Genomic DNA, 13,961 nt, shown 5'->3' with positions numbered 1-13,961 from the left:
TCTGATTAGGGCTGATCATGACTGAGTGCAGACCAGAGTCTGTGCTTGTTCACTTTCTACACCTGCTTATAATTTAGAGACTCATTATTTAAGTCTGAGTGAGAAGAAAGCTTGTGAAACCTTCAGTTTTTCACTCCAACCAGCAGCTCATCCACACAGGCTGCTGATTTAGTTAAGCCTGCATCAATCATATTGATATTTTGGCCATTGGTTGATATCTACCTGTTATTTGAGAGGTCCTGCTTATTGTATTAATTATCACCAGCATCGTTCTCTAAACTTCAAGGAGATTTTTAGAATCTTTCAGGTCATTGTTTTGTTGTCCTAGTTCTCAACTTTACTTCTCTGGGGTACACACATTTCACAGTGTAATATTTAGCCACATTAGGCAACTTTTCATATTAGAGAACAAAAAATACGGCAAAGGAAAATATGCTTTTGGTCTCACAAAAACTACTGGTGGAAATAATTGTCTCTTCAGCTTATAGAGGTTTTTGTTGATAACAGCTGTAAATGAAACTGTGAGAATAGTGAGTGTGAACTGAAACAACGAAGATGGCCTGAAAATGACCTGAAACTCAGTATATAGTTTCACAACGGATGTATCTCTGACATTGTCATTTGATTCTATGTTTGGAATTATTGATTACAAGACATTCAAAAAAAGCAGTCAGTGTTGATTTGGATTCAGTCTGTATCCACTGGTTTGTCATTCTCTTCACACATCTATCTTCGCCTTTCCTCCTCTCCACGTCTGTAACCCTCTGACCGCCCATCTCCTCTTTTCCTGACAGATCTTCCACATGACCTATGACCTGGCCAGCGCTGTGATGCGAATATTCAACCTGATTGGTATGATGCTGCTGCTGTGTCACTGGGACGGCTGTCTCCAGTTCCTGGTTCCCATGCTGCAGGACTTCCCGTCCGACTGCTGGGTCTCCCTCAACAAGATGGTGGTAAGCGATGCGCTTGGCCTGTTTCTCTGTTTACATAATGTGTGTTTGCAATCACACGCACATATGTATGCAAAAGTGTTTAACAAAACAACGACTACAAAACCAGCGTGCAAATCATATCCCCCATGGAGCTCAAAGTGTGTTGCAGGCAGATGGGGAAAAGGGATTTATTTAAAGTTGAGTCTGCACACACACCAACACAACACAGACATACAACATGCACACACACACACACACACACACACACACACACACACACACACACACACACACACACACACACACACACACACACACACACACACACACACACACACAAACGGCCTTAATTAAACCCTCTCCAGTAAAACCCAGGAGACTTGGCAGTGCACAGACAGCAGGAGCGAAGGATGGCAAAAAGAGCCTGTTTCCACTCGGTTCATTCTTCATGTCATGAGGCTGGTTCTTGTCTTTATTCATCCTTTATGCCTCCTCTCAGTCATGGCAGGTAGCATCTGACCTTCTGCTGATAGACAGACCACGAGGAGAGGTCTTCTCCCAAGTTATTGCTCGCGTGAAAAGGAGAACTCTCTGGAGAGAAAGTGCTGGCGACCTTCAAGCTGCGAGAAAAACAATTATCTCGCCAGATAATTAATTAATAATCAGCATTATACACATTTGTTTTGGACCTGCATCCTATACCACACTCCAAGGATTTTGCAGAACAGGAGAATGTTGTTTTCAGTTAAACTCACATTGTATAATAATATCACATATGCAGTTTATATAGGTTTAACAAGGGTAATTATCATCGACTAAATATGAGAAGGATTTCAGGAAATACAGCGTTAAGCCTGGTACACTCAATAAACCAACACCTGTTGTCAGTTGTTTATCTCTTTGTTAGGGCTCTATTTCTTTTTTCCTTAACATTTGAAATTTAATAAAACAATCTAAGTGGGGTAGTTAATCTTTTGGCATATGTAGTTTATCATATGTAAATACACAAAATTAGAAAATTCTCGAAAAACTTTATTTAAAACTAAACCAAACAAATCCAGCTCAAATGTAAGTCCGCTCTGTTTGATTTATTCCTCATGTGATATTAATATTCATCAGCACGTTGACCATCATGTGTTTCTCATATTCTATTTATTACCCTGTCCCACATAAGGTTTTTAAATGAGACATTTTTGAATTAAACATTTTCTCTGTCACTTTAAATATGTGCGAGTTAATTTCAGTTCCTGTCTAATACATTTTATGTCTGTTTTTCTCTCTTTATGCATAAATCTTTTAAAATCTGCCTTTGATACCTTCATGTCACTGAGATGAGTCAAGCTGCATCATCTTAAGAATGCCTCAAGAGATTCCTTTCAAATTTTGCACGAGCAATTTGACTCACAGATGAGTGATGATTGGTGGCCAAAGGTCAAAAGGCAAGGTCATGGTGGCCTCACAAAACGTATTTTTGGCATCTTGAACATGATCTAAAGTCTGCCCTTGGAGAATTTGTTCAAATTTTGATGACCAGTTGAATGAGTAGATCTTAGGTCCAAGGTCAGAGGTCAGAGTGAACTATTATAATGAAGTGAGTTCATAGGAGAGGCTGATGAGAACTTGATGATGGGCTGTGACACATACAGAAGATAAATGGTTTTCACACGTACAATGTGAAAATCAGGTTCTAATTAATTTGGGTGCAGCTGTGGGAGAAGATTGGGTGTGACTCCAGAGACACAGAGAATTGCACTAACAGGATGAGGTGTGGGACTTGGAGAGGACAGGTTGCATACACAGGAGAGAGAATACTGTGAAGCTGGATAAAGTAGAAAATAGCTGTAAAATACAGTTTCCTGATTGACATTAACATAATCTGTGACAGAGTCAAGCGGTTGACTGCTTCTTACTGCTGCACGATCAGAAGGGGACATATAACTTTGGCTTGTGTGATTGCTCAAAGTACTTCTCGGAGGGAGCGCCACTTTTTATGTTGTGTCTCTTTATACGTTTGTCAGGCGCCGGCTGTTTCCTGAGAAGTCTAACGCCGCTGTCGCCGAGAAAAGTTTCTTATGCTGAGAAGGAACTTTCTAAATTTGGCACATAGATTTGTGACTTTCAGACCTCGGAAATAGTCCTCTGATAACACTGTGACACGTGGTGTGCGTGCACAAGCGTGTTTGGATGTGTGTCTGTGAGATCTCCAGGAACAGATGGATCTCACACCCACTGACCCCTAGGGGATCATCACTGTTGCTCGCGCTCATTTCATTTCCTCTCGCTTCATCCCTGACCATCTTAGTTTTTTTCTCACTTTCCCCCTCTCTCCACACACAAACACACGCACGCACGCACACACACAAACACACACACACACATACACACAAACACACACACACAACTTTCCTGTTTGTATAGAGCCCCGCTGTCCATCAATTCTTAACTACACATCTAATACAGATGCAGAAAACCTCAGACTATCATACTTGATAGTCTCCTATTAGCATTAAACCCAAATTCACAGCCAGATGTTGTGCTGTTGTTTTCACGAGGAGTTTCTATAAAGCAGGCTGGAGTTTGTTTCTGTAATGCTAATAAACACCAAGGGGAATGATTGCAGAGGATACACATTGTTTTCTGCTCTCATCCATGAATGCATGAATCCAAACAGCCCGTCTCCTTCCTCCGGACATGTTTTGTTCCTTGTCTCTCCCTCCTCCTCCTCCTCGTGTTTACGCTCACTTGTCTCTCTCATGTCTCAGATTGATGAAGGTTGTTTCTTCCTGTGTGCTGTTTTCCGAGATCGATGTCACAATTCTGGCGAGCGCCTGTGTGGGTTGTGGGCGTGGCTGCCTGGTGTGCTGTGCTGCTGCCATATCGGTGCAATCACGCTCAGGGATCTTTTTTAGAATGGCTTTAGATGACTGAGCTGTGTTACGTGATCCTCCTCCTCCTCCTCATGCTTCTTCCTCTGGCTGTCGGCCTGCGCTCAACTGTAACCTGGACCCCACCCTGCTTTTTCTGTTTTGCATCTTCTGTTTACTTAGGCTGTGGAAATTCATTCACTTGCTCAGAGGCACAGTACTTTTATGCCGGCTTTCAAGTGAATCCGACAATTGAGAAATATTTGAAATATTGCAGACCTGAAACTCTCAGGCAGCCTACAGTAATTTTCAGCTGATGCTAATGGAACGGTAGCTTTTTCCGTAAAGATGGACGACATGACATATATCCAAAAGTGAATCCAAATCATCATGATCCCTTCCTGGTCGTTGACTGCCAAGGGTCATAAACTCTGCCTCCTCCATGTTAGCAGATGGGACAGGGATCAAATTAAATGTTAACAATTTTTTTTCATAAAGTTTCTTCTTGTGTTTTTTTTGTGGTTCTTATTACACTTTTTGTGTCTATGTTGGCGTTCGTTATCTTTTCATTATCAAGTTTTTTGTTTGTTTTTTTTGCTCGAGATGCAGCACCCGATATTTTGGCATCAGTTTGGTACCTTGGGAGGAAATGGAGATGTGTGGTCCATCTTTATACACACAATGGATTTGCAGGATCCTGAGTGGGAAATGAGTGTATAAATAGCCTGGCATTCCAGTGGTGAACTGACAGATCGATATTGCCGATTGAATCTCACTTTTAACGAGGCAAAAAAACAAAAAACTCTTCTTCTTTAAATATTACTACAAAAGCTTTGCCTAACACCTAATTGTCACAAGCAGAACAGATGGTTTCAGCTGAAGTAATATGGCCGCAGCTTGCAATCATCAGAGAGACATACTCTCCATATGCACATGGTTGCGCATCAACGGCTGTCTGAAATCTACAGCTGTGGCTCAGCACAGATGCTGGATCGTCTGAAGGACAGAGCCCATGTTGGTGTGGCTACAACCACGACTAGGTGCTCAGCAGGCATTATTCAATTGTGGGGCGATAGCAGTGTTTTCTATCATATCGAGATAGCGTGAATGAAACAAATCACTTGAAATGGTGTGTTTAACATACATATATATGTATAAGTTGACCTGTATTTAATGAAATACTCTCAAGTTATTTGATTTATTCACATTACATTCAATGTGACCCTGAACATTAAAGTTATGTAATAAAGTTACATGGAATTTTTATATGTAACTTAAATGAAAAAAGTCAAAGTTTTAGGAAAGGTAAAAACATTCTTCATTAACATTGTTAAGTAATAATGGGAGACACCAAAACATCTTCCAACCTTCTCTACTCAGTTGGTTTTAAATAATGAATAAAAACGTAAACCCACAGGCACTAAATAATGAATCTATTCATTGCTAACAAGCTCTTTTTTGGCACTTAAAATTCTAGATGTCGATGTCATCTAAATGTCAGTATGCCTACTTTCAAATCAGCCAAACTCCCCGTGTCAGATGTCGAACGACAGAGTCAGAGAGCGGCCGCACCCTGTCAGAGAGATGCTGAGCAGCATGAAAACCTGCACACACTCAAATACAAGCTGAGAGTCAAACTCCATGTATGCCCAGAGTGCCAGCATGCATGTACATTCACTGTTCTATAATTACGCCATCATGCATCATAGATGTCCCATGCCCCCTTTGTGTTCCTCGCTAAATATATTATGTACAATTAGCCATCATCCACACTGCTCAGTGAAGACCGATGGAAAATAAAATGAAAACAATGGCTGATTTCATTAGTTCTTTCTCCCCTCTTCACTCAGGGTGGTATCTCTGAAGAAATTAGTTTATTGTGTTACTACGAAAGTCGTAATTTTCAATAGTACGAGACAGCTGTACACTGTCAGTTTTAATAAGCTATTATCTCAAAGATGAATACATACAGACCAGATAAACTATAGCTGAGCAGTATGAGTTGTCCGGCTCTTAAAGTCAAATGCAAAAATGTACTCTCTCACGATAAATAGGCAGTTAGAACATCAGCACCACTGACTTATCTTTCCGTGGGCTAGCAGCCAATTAGCTTAGCTGAAGACTAGCCGCAAAGAGTTGCAAACAGCTAACCTGTCTCTGTCCCCTCCCACCAGATCCCTACAACTCATTATTGATCACATGACATCTCAATTGTGTGTTTATGACAAATTGATGTGGTCCTAGCGAGATCATATAATGGAAATAAAGTTGGACGATACGACATATCCTCAAAAGCGAAGCCGAACTATCTTGGTGGCTGCTTGCAGTATAGGTCATAAACACCACCTCCTCCAGGTCTAGAAAGTCAATGTATGTGTCAAATAAATTCTTCTCAAAGGTGACTTCTGCCATTTTAGGTAGGTCTTATCCCACAGATGTGGGTTTAAATGCTCAGGCTTCTAGTAACTTTGGTTTGAATCAGTTATTTAAAAAAAAGCTTTAAGGTTGTTCTGTATAAAATGAAGGCCTTGACAAAGAAAAACAAATCTCTATGAATACAGTGGGATGAAGGGATTTATACCTTTTTATACCAGCAGTTTTTCACATTCATCTGCAAAGCAGTGTAGAAAGTTCAGCTGCAGGTTACCACAGATTAACAATAATAACAGCAACAAATGCCACTATAGCATATGTCAGTAGTAGATAGGCTGTATAGATCGCAGACAGACTAAAGGCTCTTTCGTGATTTGATCCAATGGTGTGGTCATGACCTGATCAAAACTGTGAGTGTGAGAGAAAGCTAGCCATATGGAAAAAGGTATATATTTCTGTGCTTTGCCTCTGGGTTAGGGCTTTCACCTGCTGTATATCCATCAGCAATGTGACCAGCATGATGAGGCTACCTGGAGGGATTCAGCTCCAGGTCTGTTCCCCACCAGGGGCAAAAGGCATGCAGCTCAGACTGAGGTTCCAGAGATTAAATGTTCTGTCAGGGTCTGCAGGAAATATGTTTATTATAATGGCCTTCGGGGGCTGTGGATACAGTGACCTTGCAGTTTCAAGGATACATCATTGTAACAACAGATCTGTCAATTTATGACGCCACTTAAAATCGTAAAGGCTTCAAACTGTCTGTCTTTAATCAAAGATTAGCAGGCCAAGTTTAACTCCTCCAGCAAATCTTAACAATCTATCCAGCTGACAGCTCAAAACACGACATGCAAATATGAGTCATGCTTGGGGCTTGAGCTATAAAGCTCACAATCTGACAACAGGACTGAGTTGCGGTTGTCCTGTTGCTCGAAGGCTGAGTGCCTTTAAATTCTCTTCTTTTGTCTTTGCGGTTCTTTGAATCCTTTTTCTGATTACTCGTTTGATAGCAGCCCTCTTTCACCTCCCCCAAAACCAACTCAATTTGAATCTCAAATTAAATGCAAATGACCCTGGAAAAAAAAACAAATCACCCACCAGTCCAACCAGTTAATCAGAGGCTGAGGACACCACTGGTCCAAGGACATACACTCACAAACACATATTGGTGAACTTCGGACAGTGTGTGATCCACTCCTGTTGGATCCCCCACATCCCCCATGTGAGGTTCAGCTGTGTTGCAGAGTTTCTAATGACTCTAACATGGGGAATTAGAGTTGAGTGAGTGCTTGAGCATCAATCAAAGGCAGACTGGAGCAGGCACATGAACCAGCTTCTCATTAACACTCACTTGTATCCCTCATCTCCTTCTGCTTGTCCGAGAACAAGACGAGGCAGCACAGTGATGATGATTAGGCTCTCCACCAAACCTGCAACAATCACCAGACACAGGGCCTTCATATTTTTCAGGACTGTCTTATACACTTTAGCCCTCTCATTCTGGAATTCATTATTTCTATCTCCACACATATATTCAGTGCAATGTGTCCTAACAGTATACTACCTTGGGCAGAGATGACAGGCTCAGGTCATCAGGTCAAAACCACTAAAGCAGAAGAGTAAAAATACAATAGTAGTAAGCTATTCTATGGAAGTGGGCACTCTGAGGATTATGTATTTATCCATCCTCAACCTTACTCATTTTACTCTAATAATGTGGAGCTACATTTATAATCCAGCATTATTGCCCACTAGATGTCACTAAATTCTACACACTGAACCTTTAACATAAGGCAGCAGCATGATGGATGAGGATCTGATGTCAAGTGTGACAGATTTTGGCATCACACTGTTAGATATTTCTCGAGGTAAAGTTTCAGGGGTAATATGACAAAATATTCATCCACCTAAAAATGAAGGATCCAAAAAACATGCTGAGTGTTTATCTCAGGTCAGGGCTGACCAGCCATCTTTTTCTTATCAGGTCCAGAGACATAACCATTTAGCAGTGAGCAAAGAATTGTAGACCATTAATGCCCTGATATTCCTCTACTGACACTTCCTTACTCTTAATAGTTTGTTATCCTAAATTTCTCTCCCCTCCCCTCTTCCCACAGAACGACTCATGGAGCGAGCTCTACTCCTTCGCCCTCTTCAAGGCCATGAGCCACATGCTGTGTATTGGATATGGAAGACAAGCCCCGGAGAGTATGTCGGACATCTGGCTGACCATGCTGAGTATGATCGTGGGAGCCACCTGCTACGCCATGTTCATCGGCCATGCAACTGCGCTCATCCAGTCTCTGGACTCATCGAGGCGGCAGTACCAGGAAAAGGTCAATATGTGTTTATCCCCTGCAATGAAAGTGTTATGTTAAGTTATCAAACTGACAGAACACCAGCAGTCAGTTTAGATTAGTATCCAGATAAGGAGATAGCGAGCTACATACCTATTTGCACTCCTCAAGCTCACTAAGTCACACTCAGTGTTGTGTTTACTTATTCTGTATTCAGATTCGAAAGAAGCAATGACAAATTGTATTTTCACTTTAAACTTGTTGCTGTGGCTTTGTACTTGATGGACTGATATGAACGTGGTATCAATCTTCTCATTCAACACAGAGTCAAGAAAGCAACAAATGGGATTTTTATCAATATCAAACAATTATTTTGATAAATCTCTTTTCAGAAGTAATGGTCCTGGTTTCTCCAAGTAATCCACAGACTGTGCTGTTAGGCATCAGTAGAACTTCTTTATTCTGAGGAAATAATTCCTCTGAAAACCATGCACTGTGTTTTCTATCGAGGTCCTGAGACACTTTTTTTCTGATAAAAGCTGTTTTGATATTTTTAATTCTCAATGGCGTCAGCACCAAAAACTAAATTTATTTGCGGTGTCGTCATAAATCTTAATCTGCACTACAGGAAAGGTTTTATTTAGATGACACTAAAACTTAAATTAGAAAACAGATATATTGACTACACCCTAACTGCAGATCACAGGTATATAAATCAGGCTGTTGGATCCATGATTACCTTACTGGTACCCAGATGGCCCCACTGTCTAGAGCGGAGCCTGATGCCACTAGGAGACTCCATGAGGATATTAAATCTACAGTGTTAACCCTTTACAACACTGTAGACGAGGTCATCACATTCAATTTGAACAGAGAGGGTTTCCTCAATTGATTCCAACACACTTTGATAGGAACACCATCTGTTTTATTAGCTGTTTATTCATGGCTGGAGCTCGGTGGCCTCGGCCCGTCTGTCGTCTGTCGTCCCCAGACAACAGCAGATCAAAGCTGCGGGTGTCTGCAAACCGGGGAGCACGCTCCTGCTTTATGAGGCCACGGTGTCGTCACTGCTCTGGGTCTTATTATCTTCCTTAGATCCTGCTTGATGTGGGGATGCCTCGTGCTTATCTGTCACTCACTCACATGTATGCAGACACGCACACACACATCGGAGGGATTTACCTAAAAGATCTGTTTTACCACTGAGTCGTCAACAGCATTTGGCTCTACCCTGTTTACTTTTGGACTCTTGTGGCGTAGCCGTGCATCTCGTTGGAGCGATAACCGTCTTGCTTTATTTTCTAGGTCATGATATCAGTGAGCATCCATGATGATGTCGCATTCATAGCGGACCCGTTCTCCTGTGGGAAGGCTTCGGTTTTTAAATTGTAATGAAGCCACTGTATGTATGTGCCAGATTTATGAGCAGGGTAAACACAACAGGGAATGGATTCATTATCAATGGATCGGGGCTATACCATCCATAATCACTGAGCATACATAATGTTACTGTAACTACATGGTGGATATGCACTTAACGGACGCACAAGGATTTCTTTTCTTCACAGAAACATCTCTTACACAGACAATGAACCTGTTACTGTGGATGAACCATAGACTAGAACTAAAGAAAACTACTGAACAGATTTCCTAGAACATTTTGTGAAGGTTTGTTAAGGCCACAATGATTAACCCACCAAATTATTAAAGAACAAATTGGGTTATCCAGATAAATGTGTGGATCCAGGAATGTTGTTTTTGTTTTGCTTCCTTTAAAAAGACAACAAGCCTTAGCAGAGGTATGAGCTCTCCAAATGCTCTTTCTCTCTCTCATTATTTATTCATTTTTCTTTCAGTATTTCCTTCTTGATCTTAATCTTTTCTTTAGTTAACCTTGTTTGATTAAGTGCTATTTCCAGTGTTTCTCTTTGTTGTGGTCCTTATTAACTGTGTGGAAGCTCCTGCTATCTGTCCCAACTGAGACAGTGCACAACTATGCCAACACTCAGAAGCCCCTTTTAGAAACCAAATTCAAATTCTTTAGATCCAGATTTGATCTGGAGCTACACCAACTTGCACACAGTCATAAATATCACTCTCTTAAAAATGCCTGAATGAAATCTGTACCAAAATTGAATGGGTTATTCTCTGAACTTTACAGCATCGTTCCATCAAATTTAATGATAATCTGTCCTGTAATGTTTCAGTAATCTTGATATTTAACAGACAAAAAGACTAACGAACACACAACCACCTTGACAGAAGGAATTACAGTGGAATTTGGGGATGAAAATTTAATCCAGGTTTGATTATTTGTTGGTATGGGTTTAAATATAATACCAGAGCCAGGCTTTTTGTTTATACAAATAATTTACTTCTTAACTCAGAAGAAGACTTATTCTTGCCTATATTTTCTTTGGTTTGAGCCAGATGATCTACACAGGCCATCTATTTCTGCCTAACCACTGTTAAAGACCTGTTGTTAACCACTCCCACAGATGTAAGTCAGGCTATACCAAATTTAGCACAAAGCGTTGATGCCATGTGTCTAGAGTATGTCTTCTAACAGCAGGCACAGTTTCACGAGTTGCAAACAGAAACAGACAAACCAGCTGCCCACTTTGTGCGGGAGTCTCTGTTTTGTGTCAGTTATGTGTGGCTGTAGCTTGTCAGTGATGTGACGTCCGGAGCAGTCAGTTCCTGCTGCTGCTCTCCTTCTCTCTTCCTTCCATGATGTGCAGCACAGTGAGTGCTAACATCCTGCCTGACTAAAACAACAGACCCCACATCCAGAACTCTGTGACTGTTTGTTCATTATTACCCAATGAACTGAGTCGTGCTGCACGGCCGTCCGCAGTAGGTCCGTCATATAACAGACTGGATGCAGAGCTGTGGGTTGGAACTTGCCACCCTGAGGAAACAGACTCTTTGTATAACCGCTCGCGACAGCATGAACCTTTATTGACACAACACAGAGTCAACAGCCGGCATCGTGCTCAGTGTTGAGACAGAAATGTCATAATAGCTCTGCCGCTAAGCGTCTTCTCCAGAGAGTGTACATGTGCAACGACCCCACTGACCAAAGAGAGGTGTGACATCAAACTGTTTAACCATGGATTGAAAAGTTTGTCAAATTTTTTTTCAGCCTTATCAGAATTGACACATGTTGTTTGGTTAGCTGTGTGTTAGGCACGTCCGGGGACAAGATTTAAACAGAGAACCACACACACAGTAAATGTAAGATAACAGAGGGACGCTGCATGTTGATGACAAACACTGTAGAACCGATAAACCCCCTCATCCCCGTCAGATTAACTACCTCTGCATCTGCATCACCCATCATGATGTGTTCACTTCAAATGATCTGTTAGTCAAGTAACACCACAACAGGTATTTACTGTTCAAATATTGTGTCAATGTTTTATGGAGGACCATACATGACATAAGTAAAAATAAATAAATAAATAAATGTATAAATAAATACAGAAATAAATAAATAAATGAATAAATAAAAATGGAAATAAATAAATAAATACAGAAATAAATAAATAAATATGTTAATACCAAAAGAAATGTCAAAAGAAATGTCTTAAATATATTTTAACATTTATTTTTTCCCTGATACATTTCCTTTGCATTTGCAGTGTCCTTATGCTAATGAGAAAGGCGGGCCTAACCGCAGTCTAATGCAGGATTGGTCACAGGAGTGTAATGATCCAGCCCTACTACTTCTGCCTTTCAATGCTGGTGTCCAGTAGCTGTTTGCAGCGTTGAGCCAGTTCACACTTAAAATTAACTAGTTCAAGTTCAGAGGGTTAGTTAAGGTTATTTTTTATTGGGATGATTTAGGTGTCAGTAGTCCTGACTGTGAGCGTCACGTCTCGTGTTGTAATGAGCACAAGGAGCGAGCCGAGAGGAGGAGGAGGAAACAGAAACTCCAGCTCGTTACAAACCACCTGCAGCTTCTGCTGTGATCATGAAGCCGCTGATCTCTGAGCAGATGTGACCAGAGAAGCTCTGTGTTTCCACTGTTTCCACTGTTCCAGAGTCACTAACTGGCTGCTTCATGGTGAAGAGCTCAAGTCTCAGTCACTGCCCGTGTCTCTGAGCGAGTGTGTGGCACAGCGCAGGGGCTGTGTGTGTGTGTAGCTCAGTTGACCAATCCTGCTCGAGACTGAGGTTAGGCCCGCCTTTCTCATTCGCATAAGGACACTGAAATCGAAAAATAAAAGTTGGAATAAATGTGGAAATAAATAAATAAATATGGAAATAAATGCAGAATTAAATAAATCAATGTCTTAAACTTATTTCCACATTTATTTATTTATTTCCACTTTTATTGCAACTTTTATTTATTTCCACATTTATTTATTTCCACATTTCAGTGTCCTTATGCTAATGAGAAAGGCGGGCTTAACCTCAGTCTCGAGCAGGATTGGTCAACTGAGCTACACACACACACACACAGCCCCTGCGCTCCGTCACACACTCGCTCAGAGACACGGGCAGTGACTGAGACTTGATCTCTTCACCGTGAAGCAGCCAGTTAGTGACTCTGTGGAACAGTGGAAACAGTGGAAACACAGAGCTTCTCTGGTCACATCTGCTCAGAGATCAGCGGCTTCATGATCACAGCAGAAGCTGCAGGTGGTTTGTAACGAGCTGGAGTTTCTGTTTCCTCCTCCTCCTCTCGGCTCGCTCCTTGTGCTCATTACAACACGAGACGTGACGCTCACAGTCAGGACTACTGACACCTAAATCATCCCAATAAAAAATAACCTTAACTAACCCTCTGAACTTGAACTAGTTCATTTTAAGTGTGAACTGGCTCAACGCTGCAAACAGCTACTGGACACCAGCATTGAAAGGCAGAAGTAGTAGGGCTGGATCATTACACTCCTGTGACCAATCCTGCATGAGACTGCGGTTAGGCCCGCCTTTCTCATTAGCATAAGGACACTGCAAATGCAAAGGAAATGTATCAGGGAAAAAATAAATGTTAAAATATATTTAAGACATTTCTTTTGACATTTCTTTTGGTATTAACATATTTATTTATTTATTTCTGTATTTATTTATTTATTTCCATTTTTATTTATTCATTTATTTATTTATTTCTGTATTTATTTATACATTTATTTATTTATTTATTTTTACTTATGTCATGTATGGTCCTCCATAATGTTTAAGGTTGAGTTTGCGTCACTACTACCACTTTGAGTGTCAGCGGCTCGACATTCAACATTTCATTGATTAGTTTGAACTAATATTGACAGGTTTCACTTTATTCAATTTTCTTTATTATAGTTCTATATATCCGTTTTAAACATTTATCTGTTACTTTTCACTCTTTCACATTTTAGCAATTGTTTTTAACTGTTTATCCTTTTATCCAATTATTAAACCTTCTTTACTTCATGGCTATTCAAACAATGATCCATTTAGCTAATCAGCCTGTTTATACTCTAATTATAGGTAGTTGTGTTATTCACTTT

At 40.7% G+C, this 13,961-nt stretch overlaps 1 protein-coding gene across 1 annotated transcript in view; it reads left to right on the top strand.

Moving 5' to 3' along the window:
• The window catches only part of hcn2b (hyperpolarization activated cyclic nucleotide-gated potassium channel 2b), a 35,276-nt gene that overhangs the window by 5,975 nt on the left and 15,340 nt on the right, over positions 1–13,961 (top strand). Inside the window, exons 3-4 of the mRNA XM_062395761.1 lie at positions 795–956; positions 8,287–8,505. Coding sequence (XP_062251745.1) covers positions 795–956; positions 8,287–8,505 — 381 coding nt within the window. The remainder of the gene's footprint in view (positions 1–794; positions 957–8,286; positions 8,506–13,961) is intronic.

This window comes from Platichthys flesus, chromosome 9 (genome assembly GCF_949316205.1).
Source record: "Platichthys flesus chromosome 9, fPlaFle2.1, whole genome shotgun sequence".
Taxonomy (NCBI): Eukaryota; Metazoa; Chordata; class Actinopteri; order Pleuronectiformes; family Pleuronectidae; genus Platichthys; species Platichthys flesus.
Note: the sequence above shows the minus strand (reverse complement) of the source record. Positions and strands in the feature narration are given on the sequence as shown.